The sequence below is a fragment of the Zingiber officinale genome, chromosome 5B, assembly GCF_018446385.1.
Source record: "Zingiber officinale cultivar Zhangliang chromosome 5B, Zo_v1.1, whole genome shotgun sequence".
NCBI classification, from domain to species: domain Eukaryota; kingdom Viridiplantae; phylum Streptophyta; class Magnoliopsida; order Zingiberales; family Zingiberaceae; genus Zingiber; species Zingiber officinale.
Window position 1 is genome coordinate 138,513,379 of NC_055995.1, and position 26,340 is coordinate 138,539,718.

At 37.0% G+C, this 26,340-nt stretch overlaps 1 protein-coding gene across 2 annotated transcripts; it reads left to right on the forward strand.

Moving 5' to 3' along the window:
- Positions 1-6,928: 6,928 nt before the first annotated feature.
- LOC121986332 (DNA topoisomerase 6 subunit B-like) lies at positions 6,929-26,145 on the forward strand. Of its 2 annotated transcripts, none has more exons than XM_042540214.1 (19): positions 6,929-7,252; positions 7,343-7,395; positions 7,529-7,626; positions 7,721-7,826; positions 7,970-8,107; positions 8,259-8,310; positions 8,433-8,497; positions 22,109-22,215; positions 22,341-22,443; positions 22,555-22,640; positions 22,719-22,915; positions 23,437-23,552; positions 23,665-23,750; positions 24,101-24,173; positions 24,680-24,771; positions 24,854-24,992; positions 25,069-25,163; positions 25,570-25,744; positions 25,858-26,145. In XM_042540214.1, exons 1-19 carry the CDS (start codon positions 7,147-7,149, stop codon positions 26,002-26,004), a joined length of 2,034 nt encoding a protein of 677 aa, XP_042396148.1. In that variant the 5' UTR covers positions 6,929-7,146; the 3' UTR covers positions 26,005-26,145. The 2 variants fall into 2 exon arrangements, with proteins under 2 accessions (XP_042396148.1, XP_042396149.1); XM_042540215.1 differs by having other exon boundaries at positions 7,167-7,252; positions 7,471-7,626.
- Positions 26,146-26,340: the final 195 nt, after the last annotated feature.

The following is a 26,340-nucleotide window of genomic DNA, read 5'->3' on the forward strand; positions in this document are numbered from 1 at the left end:
ATCAACTAACACCGTATTACATGAAAAACTTGAATCCACTCAAGAATAATTAGCAAACACCAAAGTTCAATTAGCAAGTTAGGTCCACTATGATGTTGTGGATTTCTGGATGTGAACTTGATGTTTTGAACTTGTTACTTGTTTGTACTTTATTCGGATTGTTACTTGTGTACTTTATTTGTTATGTTACTTGATGTTAGACATTGATGTTGAGTACTTGCATCTCTTTTTTGTAAATGTTGCTAGATTTGTGAATTTATACTTTGATGAAGTATGAGTTGTTTGTGAGTTTATTATTTGAGTTAGTATTTGTATAAGTTTGTGAATATTGTTGTTAGAGTTATGATTATTGTATGAGTTTGTAGATGTGTATTCACATAATGCAGCAAATATTTTTTTTTTAAAAAATGAAGGTTAGCGACGATTTTGAAGGATTCGTCGCTAAGATTAATGTTAGCGACGAATTAGGTCAATATCGTCGCTAACAACTCGAACTTGCTTTTGTAACTGTTTGCAGCGAATTTGAATGGGGTTAGCGACGACATATTTCGCCGCTAACATTTTAGCGGCAAAAAACAGCAATATCGTCGCTAACAACTATTGTTTGCGGCGAATTTTAATGGGATTAGCGGCGAAAGGAAACGGTTAGCGACGATTTAAATCGTCGCTAAAATGTTAGCTGCGAAATTAATCTAATTCGTCGCTAACATCATCGATACTGTTCGTGCCCGTTTGCGGCCAAATAAAACACGTTAGCGACGATATATGTTGGCCTTAGCGACGACGTTCGGGAGATCGTCGCTAACGTGTTTGCAACGACAAAAGTTGGATTCGTTGCAAACAAATTTCTTAGCGGCGAATAAATTTAATTCGTCGCTAAAGGTTTAGCGTCGATTTAAATGACTTAGCGACAAGTTAATTATGTCGTTAATATGTTGGCGACGAAACTGTATAAAATCGTCGCTAATAATTGTTTACGACAAGCTTATAACGACGATTCTGGCGACGAAATTATATCGTCGCAAATAATGATTAGCGACGAAATATTTCGTCGCTAAATATCAGTTTTCTTGTAGTGAGGATCTAGAAATAACATCTTACTTCTTACTCTTCCAAGAGATAAGAGAATCTCTAAGAAAAATACATAAGTCGGTGGTCGACTTATGATCCATAAGATCACCCGCCTAATTAACATTAGAGTATGCACAAAGCTCTAACGAAGAAGTAAAATGGAATAAGAGACTCTGAAACTGAGTTCCCCGAAGATACCGAAATATGCATAGAACAGCAGCCCGATAAACTATCGTCGATGCAATGATAAACTGACTAACCATATATACAACATACACAATATCATGACAAGTCACAGTGAAATATCAAGCTTCCCACAACTATACGGTAGAGGTTAGGATCTGGCAAAGGAGAACCATCTGATGGAGAATACCAAACATTAGTCTCAAGGGGAGTATCAACTACCCTATTGTCAGTGAGACGTGTACGCTCAAATAGATCAGCTATGTACTTTGACTGAGACAAGAGATAACCTTTAGCTGAAAAGACGATCGATCCCTAGAAAATAGTATAGTAAACCGAAGTCTTTCATAGCGAAACAACGAGCTAATTCAAATTTCAAAGACTCAATTTCATCAAAATCAGCACCAGTAATTATCATATCATCCACATATAAATATAAAAGTATAGGACCTGCACGCGTATACTTGACAAATAAAGTTGATGTTCATCTTTACTGGGACGAAAGCCAAGTGAGGTAATCACCGTGGAGAACTTCGCAAACCAACCACTTGGTGCTTGTTTGAGTCCATAGAGAGCTTTGCGAAGCCTGCAAACTGTTGGTCCGGGTAGGCCGGCTGGAGAGGGTTGAGTTGCTTGAAACACTAAAACAAAAACACATTTCTCAACTTTCAACTTAGGTTAGCAGTAATAGCATAAAAGTAAACAATACGAAACTAAAAGAAGAGACTCGGAATTTACTTAGTTACAACCAGGGTAGTTGTTAATCCAAGGCAAATGAAAGCTCACTAAGAATCTCCTTCGGTGAAGGTGGAGAAGCCTTTTACACACTTAACAGCTCAGACTATTGCTAAGAAATGAATCTCAAGTTGTTACATCTTTCCTAGGTTCAGGGGTCTTTTTATAGCTCCTGGAAAAACTTATCCGCAGGCCGAAGGTGCCTTCCATAGGGCTGGAAGGCGCCTCCAGCGAGGCACCGGTGGATAAAGTTTTATCCACTACAACGGCTCGAGCCAGCCTAGTCGAAAGTGTCTTCCATAGCCATGGAAGACACCTTCCATGATGAGTTGAAGACGTCTTCCATGCGTAAGGAAGGCGCCTTCCATGCACAATGAAGGCACCTTCCAACAGAAGGCTTCAGCTTCTTTTCTCTTTCTCTCGCTCTTTCGCTTGGGTGATTTCGGCCAATCGAAATAAGGCTCACCCGAACCCAATTTCGACATTCTCCTCGAGTAGCCTTCCTCCTCGGTTTTTCGTCCCTCGGACCGCCGCGGGTGTTCTTCTCGTCCATTGGTGTACTTTTCCGCAGCACCTTGTCTCTCAGACACACCGAGCCCGTCTGCTCTCTCCCGTGTCGTTCTTCTCACTAGCTGCGTCTTCCGTTCGACTTCCTGTGCTCCTAAACTCATGCACACTTAGACACAGGGATCAAAACATAACAAAACCTAACCTAACTTGGTTGATCACACAAAAAATAACCTTCGGGTTCTAACACTCTCCCACAGTTTTGATGTGAGCAACCCAAGTTAAGTTAAGGTAAACTAACCATAAAGTAAAATAAAATTGTAATACAAGTAAAGATAATAAAATTACAATTATGAAATTAAGTGAAAAAAGATTTTCAAATTTAATTTAATTTAAAATTTAACTACTACCTCCCCCTACACTTAATCTTCCATTTTCCCCTTTGATCACATAAAAAAAAATTGGGACACAAAAAAAAATCTTAGGATAACTTTTTCAGGAAAAAATAGATTTTCCAAAAAATTCAAAAAAAAACTTATCAAGTTCTACACCACCTCCGGCTATGCTTCGAGGCTTTCTTAGGTCGTCTGTTTCCTAGGATACAACGACTAACTGTAATTTCCACCAAGCATTGGTGATCATGGCGAACTGAGTGGTACCCAAACTATCACGGGGACTCCGCCGAGCAAAAGTTGCACGATAGAGGAGGAGGAAACGTAGGTGGAGAGCTTTTGCTGTTTTTTCTATGTGCGTAACCTTTTGTCTGTGGTCGCAACCTCCTTATATAGGAGCTCAGACCAATGACAACGTTAATGATCGTTATTTGCTAATTTGCTAGCTGTGTAACGCCAATATTTTGCTCGGTTGTATTCATCTTTTTTAATGCATCCGTTTTACTCGGCTGCATTAATCTTTCTTTAATACATCCGTTACACAAGCAACAAAAAGGTTTACGTGGCAAAATATTGATTGTTCCATTTGGACAAATTTTGCCTCGACCGGTTCAGCATTCAACGCGCGCAAGTTGTGCCCGCGCACGAGTTAACATGGTTCAATGCAATCCAGGTTCTGGATTTGCAACCCCTGCGCACTCATTCGTGAGAGAGAACCTCTTCCCATGCATTTGTTCATATCTTTAATGTATGTGAATCAATATAAACTAACCAATATGCCTTGAAACTCCCAATGTTGGACTAAAGTATCATTCACAATGAAATTTTATCCTCTTTCACCTCTTCTCCATTCACTTATATTCAACAGGTGGTGCCAAATGTGAGTCTCCAATTGGAGGGTGCCCATCGTGTAGGACCCATCGTTGTAGGACACTTCATAGCGGCAGTCATCGTCCATGTACTGGTCTTGCGACAGTATGCCGACGAAGTACTCGCCACTGCCCTCCTCGAGGCTGGAGACCATCTCCGACCCGAAATCCTGAACACATTAGCTTCCAACTCGGGAGAGACATTGATTGAGGAAGGCGGTGCGCCGGGAATCACTCTGTATAAGGTGTTTAAGGCAGTGGCTACGACCGGAGAAGTTGCGGACTGAGATCGCGTCGCGGTGGAGCAAATCTAGTGAAAAATTGCTGTTGTGGACAAGTTTAGGAAGATGGCGGTGGTGGTGAGCTCTCGGAGATAAACCAGTTGGAATTCAATGACGCCGACTACGAAGGCAGCCCAATAAAGCAGTATTGAAAACAGAAGGGTAGCAGAGGACACCACCATTTCATGAAGTATATTGCTCAACATAATTTCTCAAGTGACTATAGTGCATAAGAAAAGATATTTAAATCTCAGACCTTATACTGATAGTACCTTATGTGCTACCCCAAGAATAATTAACTAATTGAGATTATCATTACACTTGTTCATGAACTACAAGATTCTAAACCAACTCTAAACTTCAATGTGCTTCTTAAAGCCAATGAAGTCAAAAAAGCTGGAAATGAGTTGAAGACGAAGCAGAAGCAGAAGCAGGAAGGACCACTCTGCACAAAAAGGAAGGCTTGTTAATGGCTTTAATACTCAGCATGCTCACGAGGACGCTGAACAAAAAGGAAAATAAAACAAAAAGGAAGAATAAGCCTGAAGAGTAACGAGACTACTGGTTTGAGCGTAGTGTCTTCGCATGTCATCAAAGAAAGAACTTGCCCTTTACAGTGGTGAAGTAAAGAAATGGATGCTCCTCCTTTTGTTTAGTTTTGCATTTTTGCATAGAATAGAGATGATGTAGCCATTAAAATAGCTCAGACTTATAGGTAAATGAGGGATTGAAAAATGTTTTTGTTAGTTGAATTAACCCGGTGAAAAATGAAGTTGCATGATTATTTAGGTCATTTACAGTTTCAATGTTCCAAAAATTTGGTAAAGGTTGCACGTTTGAGAACATGACCTTGCATCGTAATCCTAGTTGAGCAAAAAACAACATGATATTGTCCATTGTTAAATTAAACTTTTATGATTATTATTATTATTATTATTATTTTACTATATTTAAAATATCTCGTACCAATAAATGTATCTTTCTTTTATAAATTTATGATCCTTTTTATATATTTTCAATATGAAACTTTGTTGTAACCATTGCAGCCTAACACAATACTTCCGTCAATTCATCCCAAGATTATTATGAGGGAAGTAAATCATGATTAAAAGAGGAGATAAATAAAAGGATGAGTTATTCCGAGGTATAGGAATTTATAGTATAGCAACTCTAAAATTTAACATTTCCTTCGTTGAACAAATCTGTCATCACTTGCCTAAGCTTGTGATCTTGAACTTGCATCATAGTTAGGGGTGCTAAAAATGAACTTGACCCGACGATCCAACCCGAGTCGATCCGAAAAAAAATCAGATTCGAATTGGACATTTTCGGATTCGGATCGGCTTCGGGTTAGAGAGTTAAAAATTTTTGGGTTGGGTCGGGTCGGGTTGACCCAGGTTGACTTAATATAGAGTTTAGTGGGTTTTTTGGGGTTAGATCGAATTTTATTTTGAAAATTAAGATATTTTTATATATATTAATATCATGATTGTATGATAATGATAGAATATTGAGATAAAAGTGAAGAATTATAGAAAAAATAGTCTAAAAAAGTCATTTTGAATCGGATTTTCGGATTATCTAGGTTGGATTCGGGTTGATCGGGTTCGGGTTCGGATTCGGGTTTAGATGTTTTGGGTTAAACTCGGGTTCGGATTGGGTGTAAAAAAAAAAAACTCAACCCGACCCGATCTATTCGAATTGACAGTCTTACATAGTAAATGCATTGTTTGATGGAATGAATTCAATGTAAAAAAAGGGAGACATTTTTGTGATATAAGAAATATGATGTTATGCCTATCTCTCAATTGATGGATGCATCTACTTCCTTTAGCTTCATTGAGGTGTAAGTCTTCTCAATTAAATACATAGGAAATCGTAGGACGTTTCAACAAATACCAAACATTCGCCTTACTTTAACCTAAGAAAAAACACATTACTTAACAAATAAGATTGGATTGGATATGGACTCGCGAAAAATGCTAAACTTTGTAGAACAACATAAATCATTCATGGCCATCTACAATGAACAAGGAGAAGAGGACAAGGACAGGATATAGTGGAAGAAGAACACTCAAACAAAGTGGAGACGTTGCAATAAGAGATTGGATCGAAATGGGCAAAGCAAAACTCTTCAATAATTGAGCATAAAGGACCAACTATAATTAAGTTATTCTATTTGTTTGAGAGAGAAATGTCAAACTCACACTCCTACTTGCATAAAATCTAAGACATATGAATTAAATTTAAGAAAAAAGGTGATGGAGAAGGTTCAAAAATTTGATATGATGGAGGATGTTGATGTAAGATAACTTGAGTTTGACTTGAGCAAATAAACTATTTTTTATATAAAAATATATAAAATTTAAATTTAGCTACATTACTATTAAATTTACTATCTTTTTATTTTTAGAAAAGGGGAGGAGAAGATAATTTAAAATAAAGTTAGTTAAGTATAATTTTTTGATAAAAAAATTAAGGTGAAGTATTATTTTAATTTTTTTTCAAAGAAAAATAATATTTTTAAGGAAAAATCTTAAAGAAAACTTTTAAGGATAGACACATAAATGGGACCCATAAAAAGTGAAATGGTGAATCCCATCATTTATGTGTCATCCTTAATAAATTTTTCTTAAGATTTTTTCTTGGGTGTATCCAAGCTCTTTTTTTAATATGATAATACTAAAAATAAAATCCACTTTTTATAATGTACAAATAGAATATATATATATAAAATATATTTTCACCCTTGGGTTATAGACATTCGTAATTCAAACCTCAACTATAATAAATTTATATATATATATATATATATTATTTTTTTTTTAAAATGAGACACAACTAAATAATATTGGGCAGCTGCCCTTAATCATTTTATTTTCCCTTTCAAATTTGATGCTCCGGCTCTTTGGGGACATTTGCGGTCAACGGGTCAACCAATGGCCGAACCAAACCGCTAAACCCTAGCGCATCTCTTTTCTTCCTCGCCTCATCTCTCGGCGATCTGATCTCCGCCGCTTGGGATGGTCACTTGCCGTGCTCCAGAGGTCGATCTTGCGCCTGGACTTTCGTAGGCAATTCTTCACGTAGCGGGCGCGCTCTGGGTCGATGGATTCCAGCGACAGCGTTGACGGGAGCCCGGACGAGCCAAAGACTCCCAACAGGGGTAGATCGAAGAAGACTAAGAAGGAAACCGAAAGCCTATTGAAGCAGAGTAATATTCATCTGAAAAGTGTCTCCCTTGTGATAGTTTTTCGGCTTTGTGGCTTTTGATTGAGACCTTTTTTTGCGTGTTTCTTTGCAGAATCGCCCGCTGAGTTTTTCGCTGAGAACAAGAACATAGCTGGATTTGACAATGTAAGCTGTAACAGCAGCTGCATCCATTCCGTTTCCTTTGACGTATTATTTGGGCCTTTTATTTCTCATGGGCAGTTGATTTTTGGTCAACTTACAAGTTTCTTATCAAGTGAACGTCTTTTCCCCCCACCAGCCTGGGAAATCATTATACACTACTGTCCGAGAACTTGTGGAAAATGCTCTTGACTCTGCTGAGTCAATTTCTCAGCTTCCAGATATCGAGTTAGTAATGTAAGCATTTTTTTAAAAGAGTAAAATTCCTTAGAATAGTTTGGTTCAGTGGTCAGACAATTAGACTAAAATGGTTATTTATCTGATGCTATAGAGAAGAGATCACTAAGAGCAAATTCAATACAATGATTGGTCTTGTTAATCGGGAGCGTGTGGATGAAGAGCTTTATGATGATTTTGAGTCTGCTAAAGCTCGTGAGGTATCTTTTCTGATGTTCTAATACCATTCAGGACAGCTACTTAGCTTCAAAATAGACTTTCATCCAGCAATATGAAGTACCAAAAGTGCTATTCTACCTTCCAGATCTTGTTTAAGCACATTTTCCTTTCACATCCTTTGTAGAAACGTCTTGCTAAAGAAGCCCGTATGCAAGAAGTTCAAGCTAAGAACCTTACCATTAAGAAGAAGCTGAAAGAACTTCCAGTTACCAAGAGTGGAAAGGGTCGAGGAGAATCATCATTCTTCAAAGTAACCTGTAAGGTGGCATTTGCAGTTCACAACTCAGGACATGAATGGAAAAAAAAGAGTTTTGAGTAGTTTAAAATTTGTGCATCAAATGGGATTCTCCACTCCTGGTATATGTTATCAAAGAGTTCACATGTTTATGGTTGTTGTGAGTTTTTTTTTATAGGATAATGGGAGAGGAATGCCACATGATGAGATACCAAACATGTTTGGAAGAGGTGTGATTCTAATAATATGTCCAGAACTTCATGCCAGACTTACTGTTTTCACATATTTATAAGATTGCATACTTAGATTTGAATGAATGTGAACCATGCTGACTTCATTTGGTTTATTACAGTTCTTTCTGGTACAAAGTATGGTTTGAAACAAACTCGTGGGAAATTTGGACTTGGTGCAAAAATGGTACGCTTTGCTTCTTTTGCATCACTCTTTCACATTGTAGAGCATGTAAATGAGTTTTAGTCATACTCATAGATGCTTGTTTCCTGTAATGATAGTCCTTTTTGAAATAACCATGAAGGTTCTTTTAATTCAGTAATATTCCTTTACGTGAGTTCAATCTACAGGCTGCTAGTAGCCATATGGAGTTTGAACTAGAAATATGATGTCGACAGTAATGAAATCCCTTTCTTCCTGAGCATGATTTATGTTACATTCCTAATTGTAATGTTACATTCTTCGGTTATGAATAATATAATTAATTTAATCTAAACAGAAAATCAACGAAATGGTAGAAAGCGATTTGTTTTACTAGAATTGTAATATTTGTTAAGGAACAATTATTTGTTAATTTAGGTAAATGTTCCTACAGTCTACACAGACATTATATTTTTGTGTATAGTTAAATGATAAAAACTTTGATACTGTTTGTGATTTGATGATGTTCATGTTATAACTAGAACCATGTTTTATGGACTTTTTATATTAAGTAATCACGGAACAACTTTTAACTTCATGATATCATTAATATTTCAATGTTTGTTAATAATGACTGCAGGTGCATCAAAATATGCTCGCACATAATGCCTATTTACTATGTGATGATCTTATGTATACCACTAACATTCACTTTTTAAATCATTGTTTATTTCTGGGTTATATCTATTATGTTGATCCCGACAACATTGGTTATGACTTCAATCGTGTTACAAAGTAGTTGTATAATTTTGCACTTGCTGTTCTCTGATAGAAACCCAGTTCCAGATGTGAATTGAACCTGGGTTATGGAGGAAAATGCTGGATTATCTGGATCATGGGGGAAACAAGTCTAAAACATTGATTGTATATTCCTGGAGGGCTAAAACACAAAAAGGGGAAGTAGGCAGTTTATATTGTAGAGTTAGTTATATCTCTGTGACAGTTAATGTTTTTATGTTTTAGAGTATGCGTGTGGTTATAAGTTGGTGGGAAGTTAGTGGGGAAGAGATCTAAGAATTATTATCAAAAGAGAGTATGGTCTTTGGCCAGTGGAGAGAATTTCTCTATCAGATTCGAGTGTTCTTGTTGTTCGTTTCTGTTAACTCTAATAAAATTCTGTGTTTCTTTATTCTGAGTTTTGGAACCCTAACATTGGTCTGATAAGAGGGGGTGTATGCTTAGAAGGAATGCCAAAGATGTCAGATAGGGTTAATGTTTTGGAAGAGAGGGTGACAATGCAAGAAGTATGCAGGAAATTAGAGGTATTATGCAATGATTGACATCTGAAGTACAACAACATGGTTCTCTTTTACAAGAGATCAACAAGCAATTAGGAACAAGGGTTGAAGCAACACCATTGAAGGGGGCATCCATTTCTGCTGATCAGTCATCTCAATCTGAGCCTTAAGAACATCGAAGTGATCAATTGGAGGAGTACAGGATGTCTATTAAGAAAGTAGAATTACCAATGTTTGATGGTTGGGATCCAATGGCATGGATTACTAGGGCTGAAATTTATTTCGAAGTCCATAATACTTCTAATGAAGTTAAGGTCAAGTTGGCATATGTAAGTATGGAAGGCTCTACCTTTCATTGGTTTAATCTTCTTAATGAGACCGAAGTTAATCTAACTTGGGAAAAACTTAAGCCTGCTCTCATTGCTCGTTATGGAAGGCGTAGACATGAAAATCCTTTTGAAGAGTTGGCAACATTAAAACAAATTGGAAATGTGGAAGAATTTATTGAAGCCTTTGAGTTGATTTCTTCACAAGTTCCACGTCTACCAGAAGAGCAGTATATTGACTATTTCATGAGTGGATTACAACCTCATATCCGAAGAAGAGTTCGAACACTCAGTCCATTGTCTAGAGGGCAATTAATGCGCATAACAAAGGATGTTGAAGAGGAATTGTTAGAGGAAGTGGGGATTTCACAAAAGCCAATTGGGAAGAAGTTATGGAGCAATTTTGTCCATGGCAGTGCTGGTCTGGGCAGTTTTTGACCCTATGTTGGGAATAATTTAATTCAAAAAAAATTGGGTCAGTCTTTTCAAATGGCAGAACTAGAACAATATTAGGATGAGGTTCCAACAAGATTCATGATTCTAAGGAAGCTAATAATGTAGGTACTGCATCAAATAGAAATCCTTCTTTCTCCCAAGTCTCTATAGCACGAAAAGGAGAAGGAGATAAGCGAGGGTTCATGGAAAAATTTAGAGGAATTCATTCCATTTCTTATCCAAAATTATTGGAACGAAGGACCAAGGGATTATTATGCTTCAAAAGTGGTGAAAAACCCCCCCCCCCCCCCCCCCCCACTTCACCAATGTGCAAAGAAACAATTGAAGTTATTAGTGTTAAAAGAAAATGAAAAATTAAATTTAGATGGAGAGATAGTGGGTCTTGAAGCAGAGATTTCAGAAGATGAGGAGTTGGAGTGTAAATTTATGGGATTATTGGATATGAATTCAGAGAGTACAAATGACAATAAAACCATGAAGTTAAAAGGCAAATTAATGGGGATTGATATCGCGGTGCTTATAGATAGTGGAGCCCGCCATAATTTTATTTCTCCTCAATTAATTGTAGCTCTCGGATTGAAGGTGTAAGAAACAAGGAAATTGGGAATTAAACTTGGTGATGGGCATAAAGTGTTTACTAAAGGGAAGTGTCCCGAGTTATACATTCGCTTGGGAACTTTTGAGTTGAAAACAGAAGCATATGTATTAGTCTTGGGAGTTTCTTGGCTGAAAACATTGGGGAAAGTTGTAATGGATTGGAAGGAAATGACCATGCAGTTCCATCATGAAGATCTTTTAGTCATTCTACAAGGTAAGTTGGAGGTAGTGAAGAAGAGTAAACAAACAGAAAAAAGGAGGGATTCTGAGGTAGTGAAGAAGAGTAAACAAACAAAAAAAAGGAGGGCAGAATCCTGCTCCCTATATTGCCTTTTGCAATGGCACTCTCTTATTATTGATGGGCTTTTATGGGCAGCAGAGGGAGTTCCTTCTCGAACAACATTACCACTAGAATCAGAATTGAATGCATCACAACAACTGAAATTATCACGAAACTGCAGTTTTCAAAGAAGGAAACTGGGTCATATCATTTCTGGACAAGGTGTTTCAGTTGATCCTTCTAAAATTCAATGTGTTTTAGATTGGCCGATTCCAAAGAATGTCAAAGGAGTAAGAGGTGTTTTGGGTTTGACAGGTTACAACTGGAAATTTGTAGAAAATTATGGTAAAGTAGCTAAGCCTTTGACAAAATTGACTAAGAAGGATAATTTTCACTGGGGATCAATACAAAATTATGGTAAAGTAGCTGGTCTGGGCAGTTTTTGACCCTATGTTGGGAATAATTTAATTCAAAAAAAATTGGGTCAGTCTTTTCAAATGGGCAGAACTAGAACAATATCAGGATGAGGTTCCAACAAGATTCATGACTCTAATGAAGCTAATAATGTAGGTACTGCATCAAATAGAAATCCTTCTTTCTCCCAAGTCTCTATAGCACGAAAAGGAGAAGGAGATAAGCGAGGGTTCATGGAAAAATTTAGAGGAATTCATTCCATTTCTTATCCAAAATTATTGGAACGAAGGACCAAGGGATTATTATGCTTCAAATGTGGTGAAAAATTCCCCCTTCTTCACCAATGTGCAAAGAAACAATTGAAGTTATTAGTGTTAAAAGAAAATGAAAAATTAAATTTAGATGGAGAGATAGTGGGTCTTGAAGCAGAGATTTCAGAAGATGAGGAGTTGGAGTGTAAATTTATGGGATTATTGGATATGAATTCAGAGAGTACAAATGACAATAAAACCATGAAGTTAAAAGGTAAATTAATGGGGATTGATATCACGGTGCTTATAGATAGTGGAGCCCGCCATAATTTTATTTCTCCTCAATTAATTGTAGCTCTCGGATTGAAGGTGTAAGAAACATGGAAATTGGGAATTAAACTTGGTGATGGGCATAAAGTGTTTACTAAAGGGAAGTGTTCCGAGTTATACATTCGCTTGGGAACTTTTGAGTTGAAAACAGAAGCATATGTATGAGTCTTAGGAGTTTCTTGGCTGAAAACATTGGGGAAAGTTGTAATGGATTGGAAGGAAATGACCATGCAGTTCCATCATGAAGATCTTTTAGTCATTCTACAAGGTAAGTTGGAGGTAGTGAAGAAGAGTAAACAAACAGAAAAAAAAAAGGAGGGCAGAATCCTGCTCCCTATATTGCCTTTTGCAAGGGCATTCTCTTATTATTGATGGGCTTTTATGGGCAGCAGAGGGAGTTCCTTCTCGAACAACATTACCACCAGAATCAGAATTGAATGCATCACAACAACTGAAATTATCATGAAACTGCAGTTTTCAAAGAAGGAAACTGGGTCATATCATTTCTGGACAAGGTGTTTCAGTTGATCCTTCTAAAATTCAATGTGTTTTAGATTGGCCGATTCCAAAGAATGTCAAAGGAGTAAGAGGTTTTTTGGGTTTGACAGTTTACAACTGGAAATTTGTAGAAAATTATGGTAAAGTAGCTAAGCCTTTGACAAAATTGACTAAGAAGGATAATTTTCACTGGGGATCAACTTCTTTAGTTTTTCATGGAACTCAAAAGACTCTTGACTAGTCCCCCAGTTCTTGCACTTTCAAATTTTTTCAAGCCTTTTGAGTTGAATGTGATGCTTTTGGAAGAGGAATTGGTGCTATATTAATGCATAATAGAAGACCGATAGCTTATTTTAGTAAAGCTTTATCAGAAGGGAATTTGTCAAAATTTGCATATGAAAAAGAATTGATGGCTTTGGTTTTGTCTGTGCAACATTGGCGTCTCTATCTTTTTGGGAGACCTTTTAGTATATACTCATCAGAAGAGCCTTAAACATGTACTATAGCAGCGGATCACAACCATGGATCAACAATGTTGGATGGCCAAGTTATTGGGTTACCAATTTGAAGTTATTTACAAATCAGGTCCGGAAAATAAAGCGGCTGAGATTATCTAGAATATATGGAGAAGGTGAATATCACACACTTTAGTGTCTTACCTACATGGGAGGAAGGTGAAAATTTTATTGAAGAAGCTAAACAAGACCATCCATTTCAGAAAATTACGACTGATTTAACCAATAATCCAAATTCTCATCTAGGTTTTAAGATGCAATAAGGAGTTTTATACTATAACAATAGACTCGTTATATCTGCTTCATCTCCTTCGATACAATTACTCCTAAAGGAATTTCATTCTTCCCGCTTTGGAGGACATTCCGGTTTCTTGAAAACTTACAGTAGGTTGACAGGTAATCTTTATTAGATAGGTATGAGGTGTTGTGTACAAGAGTTTGTGCAGTCTTGTGATGTGTGTCAAAGACACAAATATGTTGCAACCGTTTATGGAGGATTGCTCTAACCTTTGCCGATTTCGGACCTAATATGGGATGACATCTCTATGAATTTTATCACCGGGCTTCCTCAATCAAGAGGACATGAAGTTGTTTTTTTGTGGTGGATCGATTATCTAAATATGCATATTTTATTTTGTTGAAACATCCTTATACAACTAAGACAGTAGCTGAATTGTTTGCTCGAGAAATTTTGCGAGTCGGGTATCTAGATCGATCGAGTGATCGATCCCGATCCTTTCTGTTCGAACAGAAAGGATCTGGATCGATCACTCGATCGATCCAGGGCATCTGGATCACTGGATCGATCCCCTGGATCGATCGAGTGATCAATCCATGGTCTGGATCGATCCAGTGATCGATCCATGGTCTGGATCGATCCAGTGATCGATCCAGACGCCCTGGATCGATCCAGTTCCCTGGATCGATCCAATTCCTTGGATCGATCCAATGATCAATCTTCTAAATGCCTTGATTGATTTCCATTTTTTTCTAATTAATTATTTGTTCTGATTTTTTCTTTTATTTTTCTAGGATTTTGATTGTCTGGTTAGAATTTGCAATGTCTACAAATTTGTCAAAAAAAGATAAAAAAAGATATTGGTTGGAAATATTGTTATCAAAATTAAGGGGAAAAATCTGTTCGGTGCAAATTTTGTCATCATATATCGAATGGAGGGATTACTCGTTTGAAAGAACATTTAGCTTAAACTCATAGAGGTTGCACCTTGTGTTAGTGTTCCGGATGATATTAAGAAAGAAATTAGAGAATCACTTGACAAAATTAGAGCATCTAAAAGCAAACAAACCGAATTGTTACGAGAGATTGGTGAAGGTCCCCAGAGTATAAGTACGCAATCATCAAAAGTTGGAAGTGTAGGGGGGAATTCAATTGGATGTTTTGGTAGTGGTGAATCAAAAGGTAAAGGTACCCTTCATGGATTTGTTAGTTCTGAACCTCGACAAACAACTCTAAATTCGACATACAAAAAAGATTTACTGGTTGATGTGAAGCGTAGAGTTGGTCGTTTTATATACTCTGCCGCACTTCCGTTTAATGTTGTGAATAATCTTTATTAGTTGCCTATGGTTGAGGGCATTGCGGAATATGGAAGAGGGTTTAAGCCTCCTTCAATGCATGAGTTAAGAACTTGGATACTTAAAGCTGAGGTTGATGGCATCAACCTAATATATGAGGAGCATAAAAAAGCATGGAAAAAATATGGATGCACTATTATGTCCGATGGTTGGACGGATGGAAAGAATAGAAGTTTGATTAATTTTTTGGTAGATAGTCCCACCGGTACTTTCTTTTTGAAATCTATTGATGCATCAGCTTCTATTAAAAATGAGGAATTGATCTTTAAATATCTTGATGATGTTGTTGATGAGGTGGGAGAGGAAAATGTAATTCAAATTGTCACGGATAATGCTTCGAATTGCATTAAGACGGGGAAAACAATTATGGAGACTAGACATAGAATTTGGTGGACACCTTGTGCGGTGCATTGCATTGATCTAATGTTGGAGGATATTGCAAAGTTGAAGATTTTTTCTGACACAATTGAGCAAGCTAAGATGGTTGTGAAGTTCCTTTATGGTCATGGGACTATACTTTCTTTGATGAGAAAGTATACAAACGGTAAAGAAACTCTCCGTCCTGCTGTTACTCGCTTTGCTACTTCATTTCTCACTCTTCAGAGTATATATAAGGTTAAAAGGCCACTTGAACAAATGTTTGCTTCCGAAGATTGGGTTAGTTCACCACTATCTCAAACAACTCAGGGGAAGGTTGTGAAGAGAATTGTTATTAATGATCCCAACTTTTGATCACATTTTGTGTTAAGAGTGTTGTTCCTTTTGTAAGTGTGTTAAGGAAAGTTGATTCGGAGGAGAGATCGACCATGAGATATATTTATGAACTTATGGATAAGGCAAAAGAGACAATAAAATTTAATTGTGGGGTAGTTGACAGAAAATACAAGCCCATTTAGAAAAAAATTGATTTACGATGGACTCCACAACTTCATCATCCTCTACACGCGGCCGGGTATTATTTGAATCCGCAATTGCGTTATGAAGAAAGATTTTCTGATTGTGATGAAGTTAGAGATGGATTGTATACTTGCATGGATAGGATGTTGTCTTCTGATGATCGTCTTAAAGCAGACATCCAATTGGACTTGTATAATAAAGCTGAAGGAGAATTTGGAACTCTAATAGCAAAACGAACAAGAATGTTGCGAACTCCGGGTAAAATTTTCTTCTTGTAAACGTTCTTGTAAAATTATACTAGCATTCATATTTTAAAATTATATGCATTCTTGTAATTTTTTTTTAATGTTATTACTTATTAGTCCCATGATGGGAACGTTTTGGAAGTAAGACACCCGAGCTTACTACATTTGTAATTCGAGTGCTTGGTATTACTAGTAGTGCTTCGGGATGTGAAAGAAATTGGAGCACTTTTGAATCGGTGAGTATTCTAAGTTTCTAACTCAATTTGAGTTTTAATTATTTTATAATTTTCATATCATTGTTTATTTTTAATTTATATATATATGTTTTCTTCTTTGTAATATTAGATTCATACAAAAAAGAGAAATAAACTTGAACATGCAAAGTTGAATGCGTTGGTGTTTGTGAAATATAACTTTAAGCTTAGGGAGAGAAGCATTAGGAGGAGAGACAAGTTTGATCCCATTGTAGTTGATGAAATTAATTCGGATGATAAATGGATAACTGAGAAAGAAGGTCCAGTTCTCCCCGTAACTACTAAATGACTTGAAGATGATGAATTATTTGAAAGTGATCCTATTGTGAGTGTGCCGTCGGTTACCTTTGAAAGTCTTTTCGACTCAGATAAGCGAATCGAAGATGTCGAGGATATAGTTGAAGTTCCTCCTACGAATTCAAAAAAAAGAGTTGTTAAAAATTCAAGTGCAAATTATTTATTTATATCTATTTCACTTATAATTGATTCTTAAATGTCGTATCTCTTATATAATAGGTGGAAGCAAAGACAAACAAGCAATGTTGAGTCTTGTTGATGTGGAAGATAATCATCTTGATGCTGAAAATTATGGAGGAGTAATTCCAACAACTTTTGATAGTGGAAATTTTCCAACTATAGATATCAATATGATGATAGTGATATAGAATTGGATGATACTGATTATTTTTAGGTTATGCTGTTTTAATTATAAGACTTTTTAAATTGGTGTTATGGGATATTTTGACATGTAATGAATTATTATGATTAATTTTAGGTTATGTTATTTTTATTTTACTCATATAAGTATATTTTATTTTTTTAAAATTTAAACATTGACGTGCACGAAAAGCTTGCGCTATACGCTTCGCTATTTACGCTACGCGATGACAAGACAAAAACGCTATGAACCAACGTTACACGATTTAAAACACTGGATATTATGGATCTTTCCAAATTATTGTAAAATATGGAAAGATTGCATATAAGCTCAAACTTCCCTCTTATTCTCGAGTTCATCCTGTCTTTCATGTATCATTACTTAAGAAAGCTATTGGAGAGTATAATGTACAAGCAGATCTTGCCCTTCTCGAGTCCATCCCCACTTTCATGTATCATTATTAAGAAAGCTATTGGAGAGTATAATATACAAGCAGATCTATCTAGTGGATTGGAGGTAACACTCGAAGATGATGTGGATCACGAATATGTGATTGCTAGTAGAGACATTGTTTATAATGGTGAAGTGATTCATCAATGGCTAGTCAAATGGAAGAGCAAGGACATGATTGACACAATGTGGGACGATGATTTCACTCTTAGAACTCAATTTCCTCATTTTAGCCTTGAGGACAAGGCTATAACTGTAGTAGGTGGTAATGATAGAAACCCAGTTCCAGATGTGAACCTGGGTTACGGAGGAAACATGCTAGATTATCTGGATCATAGGAGAAAGAAGCCTAAAATATAGATTGTATATTCCAGGAGGGCTAAAATACAAAAGGGGAAGTAGGCTGTTTATATTGTAGAATTAGTTATATCTCTGTGGCAGTTATGTTTTAATGTTCTAAAGTATGTGTGTGGTTATAAGTTGATGGGAGATTAGCGAGGAAGGGATCTAAGAATTGTTGGAATCCCAAAGTTGTTTTTGGTGTGATCAACCAAGTTAGGTTAGATCTTGTTATTTTCTGATCCCGTCTAAGTGTGCAGGAGCTTAGGAGCACAGGAAGTCGCGCGGAAGATGCAGCTAGCGAGAAAGACTGCACGAGAGAGAGTCGATGGGGTCGGTGCGTCCGAGGGACAAGATGCTGCGGAAGAGTACGCCGGTGGACTAGAACGATGTGCGGGACGTTCGAGGGACGAGAAGTCGGAGCGGAAGCTTGCTCGGGAGAAGGTCGAAATTGGGTTCGGGTGAACCTTATTTCGGTTGGCCGAAATCACCCAGACGATCAGAGTAGCGGAAGAGCTAGAGTGGAGCTATGGAGTTGCTAGAGGCGTCTTCAACAGGAGTTGAAGGCGCCTCCGCGACCTTCAGGCTGAAGGCGCCTTCAACCAGCCATGGAAGACGCCTTCGACCAGGCAATTTGGCCGTTGGCGGAAAGGATAAAGTTTTATCCTTTGCCTTGCTGGAGGCGCCTTTCAACCCTATGGAAGGCGCCTTCAGCTTGCGGATAAGGTTTTCCAGGACTATAAAAGGACTCCTGGACCTAGGAAAAAGATAACAACTTCTGTATTTGATTTCCTAGCAATAGTCTGAGCTATTAATGAGTGTAAGAGGATTCTCCGCCTTTTGTGAAGAAGATTTTTTAAGAGCTTTCATTTGGTTTGGATTAACAACCATGTAGGTTATAACCAAGTAAATTCTGATGTCTCTTTCTTTAGTTTTTCATTGTTTTATTTTATTTACTATTGCGGCTAACCTGAGTTGAAAAGTTCGAGAAGGTATTAGTTTAAGTGTTTTAGGCAACTCAACCCTATCAAGCCGGCCGACCTGGATCAACAAGTGGTATTAGAGCCTAACAACTTCAGGAGGACTAATCGCCGAACGAAGCACACGAGATGTCCGGTTCAAGCTTCGAGGGGGACTTTGCCAACTGGAAAAAGAAGATGGAGGTATTTTTCAAGACTAATTTCGATTTATTTCTAATAATGGAGTTTGGTTTTCTAGCACCTGAAGGTAAAGATAAATACCACTAGACCAAAAAGGTGCAAGCTGATTTCGTGGCAAACGGGAAGCAGAGTTCCATCTGTTAAGCGTTCTACCGCCACAAGAAGTCAATCGAATCTGAGTCTACGAGTCTGCGAAAGAGCTCTGGGAGAAGTTCCTGGAACTACACGAAGGAACCTTGGAGGCGAAACTTACAAGACGGGATTTGCTTAGAAACTAGATCAGCAACATCAAACTGGAACAAGGCGAAACAGTTGCACATCTTCATTCAAGGATCAAGGAGTTTATTACTGGACTCACAAATCTCGAAAAAAAGGTAATTAACCGAGATTCGCTAAGGTACGCGCTTAACGCATTCCCTAGAAGTACTGAATGAGCATCATTAGTAGATGCCTATTACATATTTAAGGATTTAGATTCAACTACGTTAGAACAATTATTTTCTATTTTTGAAGTCCATAAAATAAGATATGCAGATCCGAAGGAGCCGAAGCACGACATTGCCCTTAAGGCAAAGATGGATGAACAAGATTCAGAGTCCTCTCTCGACGACAATGAAACGGTAATGATGGTAAGACATTTTAAAAAGTTAACTCTAGAAAATCTAACCATCTGCAGGGTAGAAAGAGAAGGACAATCAGATGCTATCACAGCAATGAAGAAGGACACGTTAAAGACAACTGCCTAAGTTAAAGATCAACGAGAAGGACAAAGGCAAGAACAAGAAGTCCGTCCAAAAGAACAAATACAAGACCCTGAAGGTGACGTGGGACGAAACGTCGTCCGAATCAGAAGTCGAAGCCTTTTCCGGGCTTGCGTTGATGGCAAGTCATCAAGAGGATGAACACGAAGCAAGCTCGTCCTAGATGAGTATTGAGAGCATCGATGAAGGGCGAGCAACATTGGAAAAATGCAGCAGTTCAGGGGGAGCCACGGACAACGAAATCGACAAGGTAAGTCAGATACGATCTCTTCCTCTTGATAAAATGTTTAAATTCGTTAAATTATTATTTAAAGATTGTTGCAAATTAAAAAAAGAAATTAAAAAATTAAAATTAATTTTAGCAAAATCTTATCCATTAGAAGAATTTGATAAATTAAAATTAAAGAATAATAATTACCAAAAGAAATAGCATACTTGAACAATCGTGCATGCTCGTTTAATCAAAACAATAAAAGATATAATTTGAATTGAATTTTAAATATCACAAAGGACAAGTTAAGAAAATTTCAAAGAAATATATATATACTCAAAAGATTTTTAATTAATCTAGTAGGCTGGAACCTATATGGGGTTCCAAAAACTTATCTTAATTAAAAGCTTAATTAGACTTAGAGTTTTCAGATAGTATATTAAATATTTGATTTCATTATAAGACTTTATCTATAAGTGGTTGATGATCCAATAACCAAGAAGGCTTAGTGCCTCGCCACAACCTAAAAGTCGATTAACGAAATAAAATGTTTAATTGATAAACTGATAAGCATGAAATAGTTAGTTAAAATAATACTTTCAATTTTTGTCAATTTCATAACTTAGAAAATTTCTTTTAAAACTTAGTGTTTCAAATATTATTGCAATTTTTCTAAAGTGATATCAAAATGATTTTTCAAATTTTTTTTTTTTCAAAAATACTTACTTTTTGTTCTTGGAAAGTTACCCTTAGTTTTTTATTACCCCAATTTTTATGTGATCAAAAGGGGAGAAAAAGAAAAATTAAGTCTAAGAGGAGATAGTAGTTAAAATTTTAAATTTTAAATTTAATTTGAATTTTTTTTTGTACTTTATTGCATACTTGTATTTTTTATTGCTTTAACTTTATATTTGTTTATCCTAACTTAACTTGGGTTGCTCACATCAAAAAAGGGAGAGATTGTTAGAATTCCCAAGATTGTTTTTGGTGTGATTAATTAAGTTAGGTTAGGTCATGTTACTGGAAACAACCTCTTGCAAAAAGAAGGGTAAGGCTGTGTACAATGGATCCTTCCCCGGGACTCCGCATGGCGGGAGCTTCGTGCACCGGGCTGCCCTTTTAGGTTAGGTCACGTTATTTTCTGATCCCTGTGTTTAAGTGTGCAGGAGCTTAGGAGCACAGGAAGTCAAGCGGAAGACGCAGCTAGCGAGGACGACATGGGAGAGAGCCGACGGGGTCGGTGCGTCCGAGGGACGAGGTGCCGCGGAAGAGTACACCGATGGACGAGAAGAACGTACACGATGTTTGAGAGACGAGAAGCCGAGGAGGAAAACTGCTCGAGTAGAAGACCAGAAATTGGGTTTGGGTGAGTCATATTCCGGATGACCGAAATCACCCAGGCGATCAGAGCAGTGGAAGAGCTAGAGTGGAGCTATGGAGTTGCTAGAGGCACCTTCAATGGCTGAAGGCGCCTTCGGCCATAGAAAGCGCCTTCGACTATTCAATCTGGCCGTTGGCGGAAAGGATAAAATTTTATCCTTTGTCTTGCTGGAGGCGCCTTCCAGGCTTCCAGCCCTATGGAAGGCGCCTTTAGCCTGCAGATAAGGTTTTCCAGGGGCTATAAAAAGACTCCTGGATTTAGGAAAAAGATAACTTTTGTATTTGATTTCCTAGCAATAATTTGAGCTATTAACGAGTATAAGAGGCTTCTCCGCCTTCAGTGAAGGAGACTTTTTAAGAGCTTTTATTTGGCTTGGATTAACAACTACTTAGGTTGTAACCAAATAAATTCTGGTGCCTCTTCCTTTAATTTTTTTTTATTTTATGTTATTTGCTATTGCTGTTAACTTGAGTTGAAAAATTCGAGAAGGTATTGGTTTAAGTGTTTCAGGCAACTTAATCCTCTCCAATCGATTGACCCCGACCAATAAGAATTATTATCAAAAGAGAGTATGGTCTTTGGCTGGTGGAGAGAGTTTCTCTCAGATTCGAGTGTTCTTGTTATATTATTTCTGTTAACTCTAATACAATTCTATGTGTTTCTTTATTCTGAGTTTTGGAACCCTAACATTCTTTGTGCCTTCTTCTAACTTGAGTTTTGTATGAATGGAGGATAACAGGCTCTGATTTGGTCCAAGATGAGCACAGGACTTCCTATTGAGATTGTCTCAGCTGCAAGAGAACAAAATTATGCATCCTTTTGTCGACTAGACATTGATATTCATCGGTAATACATTGACCTAGAATGATTACTGGTTAAAGATATTTATATTCTTTCCCTTTGGAGTTTGGAGTTTCTGTTTGTACATCACCTGCTGACACAGGCCAATATTTGGTGTGTTTGCTTCTCAGAAACATTCCTCATGTCCATTTACATGAAAAAAGGGAAAATAAAGATAAGTGGCATGGCGCTGAAATTCAAATTATCATCGAGGGAAACTGGACTACTTATCGTGTATGCTGCTTGTATATCTATTTTAGTATTTGGAAGATTATATCTTTCATAAACAATGAATTTGAAATGATTTATTTGTTAATATTTGAAAAACGTGTTTGCTGTATACAGTCAAAAATAATTCACTACATGCGACAAATGGCAGTGATCACACCTTATGCTCAGTTTCTTTTTAAATTTATCACGGACTTGTCTGAGTAGGTTCCATTTCCATAACAGTTGATTCTGTTTATTCTCAATATTATGATGGACAACACTTCTTTGTTTGGTTACAGTAAAAATGTGACAATAAGATTTGCACGAAGAACAGATGTAATGCCTCCAGCTCCTATTGAGACAAAGCACCATCCCTCTGCTGTTGATATACTACTCATCAAACGCCTTATTGCAGAAACCTCAAAGAAAACTCTTCAGCAATTTCTTCAACATGAATTCATCAATATATCCAAGTCATACGCTGAACGTTTAATTGGTATAAATTCGAGTTTGTTGTCTATTTACCTCTATGGATGAAACATGAATTCGATAAAATCGCTACTGGAAGGTGTTTTTTTTATCCCTTTGTCAGTTTATACTTACAAAACCTGATTGCTCCGTTTTTTCTGTGCAATAAGGTACTTTGTACCATTTTGGAGGTCTCATTGATATTAATTCTATCATTTTGACATTTATTCACAAAAGGCCGTTGAGGTTTATTTCATGGATAATCTGCATTATAGATGAGTTTCAGGAAAAAGAAAGTCTCCTAATCCTAATTCCTAAAAGACACCGACCAAGATGATGTATGATCTAAATGGCCGAGTCAAACCTTCCAATCCTATTGCCAGACCGTCCTGCTATGCTTCTTATCTCACCTTTGATGCTAGCCTGCTCATTTACGGTTACACTAGATTTTATAGTGGGCATATATGGATATATTAACTTATATTCCACACTAAGTAATGCTCCATTATATGGCATGATTAAAAGTAGCATTTTGTTTCTTTTTTCCAGGGGAAATGGGCCCTGATTTTAGTCCAAAGATGACTGCGAAAAGTCTGACATCCCAACAGATTGTTCGGATACATCAATTATTTCGACAGGCCAAATTTGATGATCCAAGTGGAGATGTGAGTAATACTTGACTTCTTTTTAGACATCATAATTTGATCTTGATATATTCCTCATGCTCTTGTGGTGTTAAATTTTTTTTGAAATGTCTCTGCTCTCCTGTATCAACAGTGTCTTAGTCCAGCAGGTGAATACAATCTTCGTCTTGGAATCATCAAGGAGCTGCAGCCAGACATGGTTGCCACATATTCAAGCAGGTCTATATCTTCCTTTGATATGCAAATTTCGATACATTTCTTATGCTATAATGCTTATAATTCCCGAGTCAACTTGGAGCATCATGGTGACTAACTAATCATTGGTTATATACAATTTAACATTTCAATTTTTTTTTTATCTTTTTGGATTTAGTTTGATCTTTTGTACTATGGATGATCTTCTAGTTCCCATTATGATATAAGTTTTAATATCTATGAGTCAATTTGGAGCATCATTGTGATTGGCCATTGAGTAAACAGCCTAGTGTTTAAAAGTTATGATTCTTTTTAGGTTTAATCTTTGCTCTGTACAATATTGTTGATTTTCTGTAATTATTTTGTGAATCCAGTCCCCAAGTTTTTGAAGGACATCCATTCATTGTTGAAGCTGGAATTAGCCTTGGTGGAAAAGACGTTAAACAAGTAAGTAGTTAATCATCACTCGTGCATCTTATGTGATTACTGTGATGTTTTTCATTTTACTGCAAAGGGATGCAATCTATATCTTCTCGTCACAAGAGTGTCAAAAGCTGTAATTTATTTGTTATTTGCAACCAAGAACTATGTGAATTGATTACAAAATATACACAGTGAGAGACACAATGCAATTGTGAGGTTTTTCACAATGCTTGACCGATGATGTTTCTCTGAGAATACTTGTGTAGATTTCCAAAAAATAAACATTATATGTGCTTACTGAGTTTAACTTAATGCCTTGTTGGCATCATAATGGTGAGGCTGCAGGTGCCAAAACCACTGATCTGGGTGCTCCCTGTAAGCTAAATATTGATAATTTAAATTACACTCTGACAAGGATATTTTCAATTACTAATGTGTGGTATATTGCCCTATAATTTCTTTGAAAATATGAATTGGTGTTGTTTTATACAGTTGCAATGAAAAGGAATTCACTCTTTTTTACAAAATAGGGTCTCAATATATTCCGGTTTGCAAATCGTATCCCACTTCTTTTTGAGCAAGGAGCAGATGTTGTCACGAGAACTGCAATGAAAAAGATCAAGTCAGATTCCTGACCACAAGATTGAATGTGCATATTTCCATCTTTTTCTTCTCATGATTGCCTATTTTCATGTTCCTTTTAGTTGGAGTACTTACAAAATTAACCAGATGCAAGATAAAATCGGTGTCTTTGTAAGCATTGTCAGCACAAAAATACCATTCAAAGGAACCGGAAAGGAATATATTGGAGATGATATTACTGAAATCTCTTCAGCTGTCCAGGTACTAAAATTTTAGTTCATATATCATAAGAGGAAATAAACTGATATCTATTCATCTGCACATGCAATACATGCAGTCTGCTATAAAACAATGTTGCCTTCAACTGAGATCTAAAATAGTGAAGAAACTTCAAGCCCGGGAACGACAGGAGAGGAAGCGCAACCTAACCAGGTAATATAAATATTGCACAGGATTCTTGCCTCACACGATTGTTGATTACTTATTATTATAGAATCAGCATAACCAATTTGTTTCCGAACCTTTTCTTCTTTGTATATATCACGAGGTCCATCTGTTTCTTGTATGATAGTGTTGAATATTATTCCATCCTGGTTGCTCCAGATACCTGCTTTGTTTTGTATGACTTCGCTACTGAAAGTAAAATGTTTTTCTTTTTCTTTTTTTGAGGGAATCCATAAAATTGCAAAGTTGTGGTCTTCAAAAAAAGCAGGTTTACAAAAGTTTAAATGTGGCTTCTGTGATGAGCTTCTCAATTCCTTTTGGATATCTAGTAATGCAAATGGTTCTGCTCACTGCCATATGTTCAGTTCCCTTTCTGATGTTTTTGTTTTTGCAGGTACATTCCTGATGCTTCAAGAGCCATAATGGAGGTTCTCGACGAAATGGCCCAGGATTACGACCCAAAGAGGCACCGTTATGACAAGGAAGATGATGAACTTGTGAGTAAAGTTGCATCCCACCAGATAACCGAAGCTACTTTTCGAGAAAACCTCTCGCAATATGTTGAACAGGTAGTCTTATATTCTCTTCAGCTGCCATTTTGAAATGATTTACTGGTATGTTGAGAAGTCTTTGGCATCTGTCACCACGACCCTCGTTTACTCGTTGCCTTAACATCATTCAGGTGGATTACGAGATGGCCCTGGAATACGCGACACAAACTGGAGTCATCGAGGAGCCACGCGAAGACATTTATTTAAGCTCACTCGAAGGTTTGTTCAACTACGTTGACCTTCATAGCCCCGTCTTCATTTTTAGATTAGCGACTTAGCTCATTGCTTCATTGATATGTATCTTGAGAAATAAACATTCCTCCTCCGTTGTGCATTGCTTGGATCCGATCGGATCATGTTGTACGAGACGGATGACAACGTTTTCTTATTTAATTATCTAAAGTTGTGGTTTCAGCAAATGGCTTTTCTCACTCGTGGTTGGTTTAATATAATTTCACAATACCCCATCACCTTGGCGCTGCGGTAAGACGAACTGCAGATAATTCGGTTCGATTCCCGTGCAGAGCATTTCTCAAATTACTTGGACAATTAGGCTGTTGTGTCAGGAGCTCATATCCAGGACTAGCTGGATGCAAGTTCGATTTCCATGGAAG

Bases quoted from the DNA above. Each gene is read 5' to 3' on its own strand.
- LOC121986332 (XM_042540214.1), top strand. From the start codon at position 7,147: ATGGATTCCAGCGACAGCGTTGACGGGAGCCCGGACGAGCCAAAGACT. The intron at 7,827-7,969 runs GTATCTTTTCTG...CATCCTTTGTAG, and splicing joins AGTCTGCTAAAGCTCGTGAG to AAACGTCTTGCTAAAGAAGC. The intron at 22,216-22,340 runs GTAATACATTGA...TTTGCTTCTCAG, and splicing joins CTAGACATTGATATTCATCG to AAACATTCCTCATGTCCATT.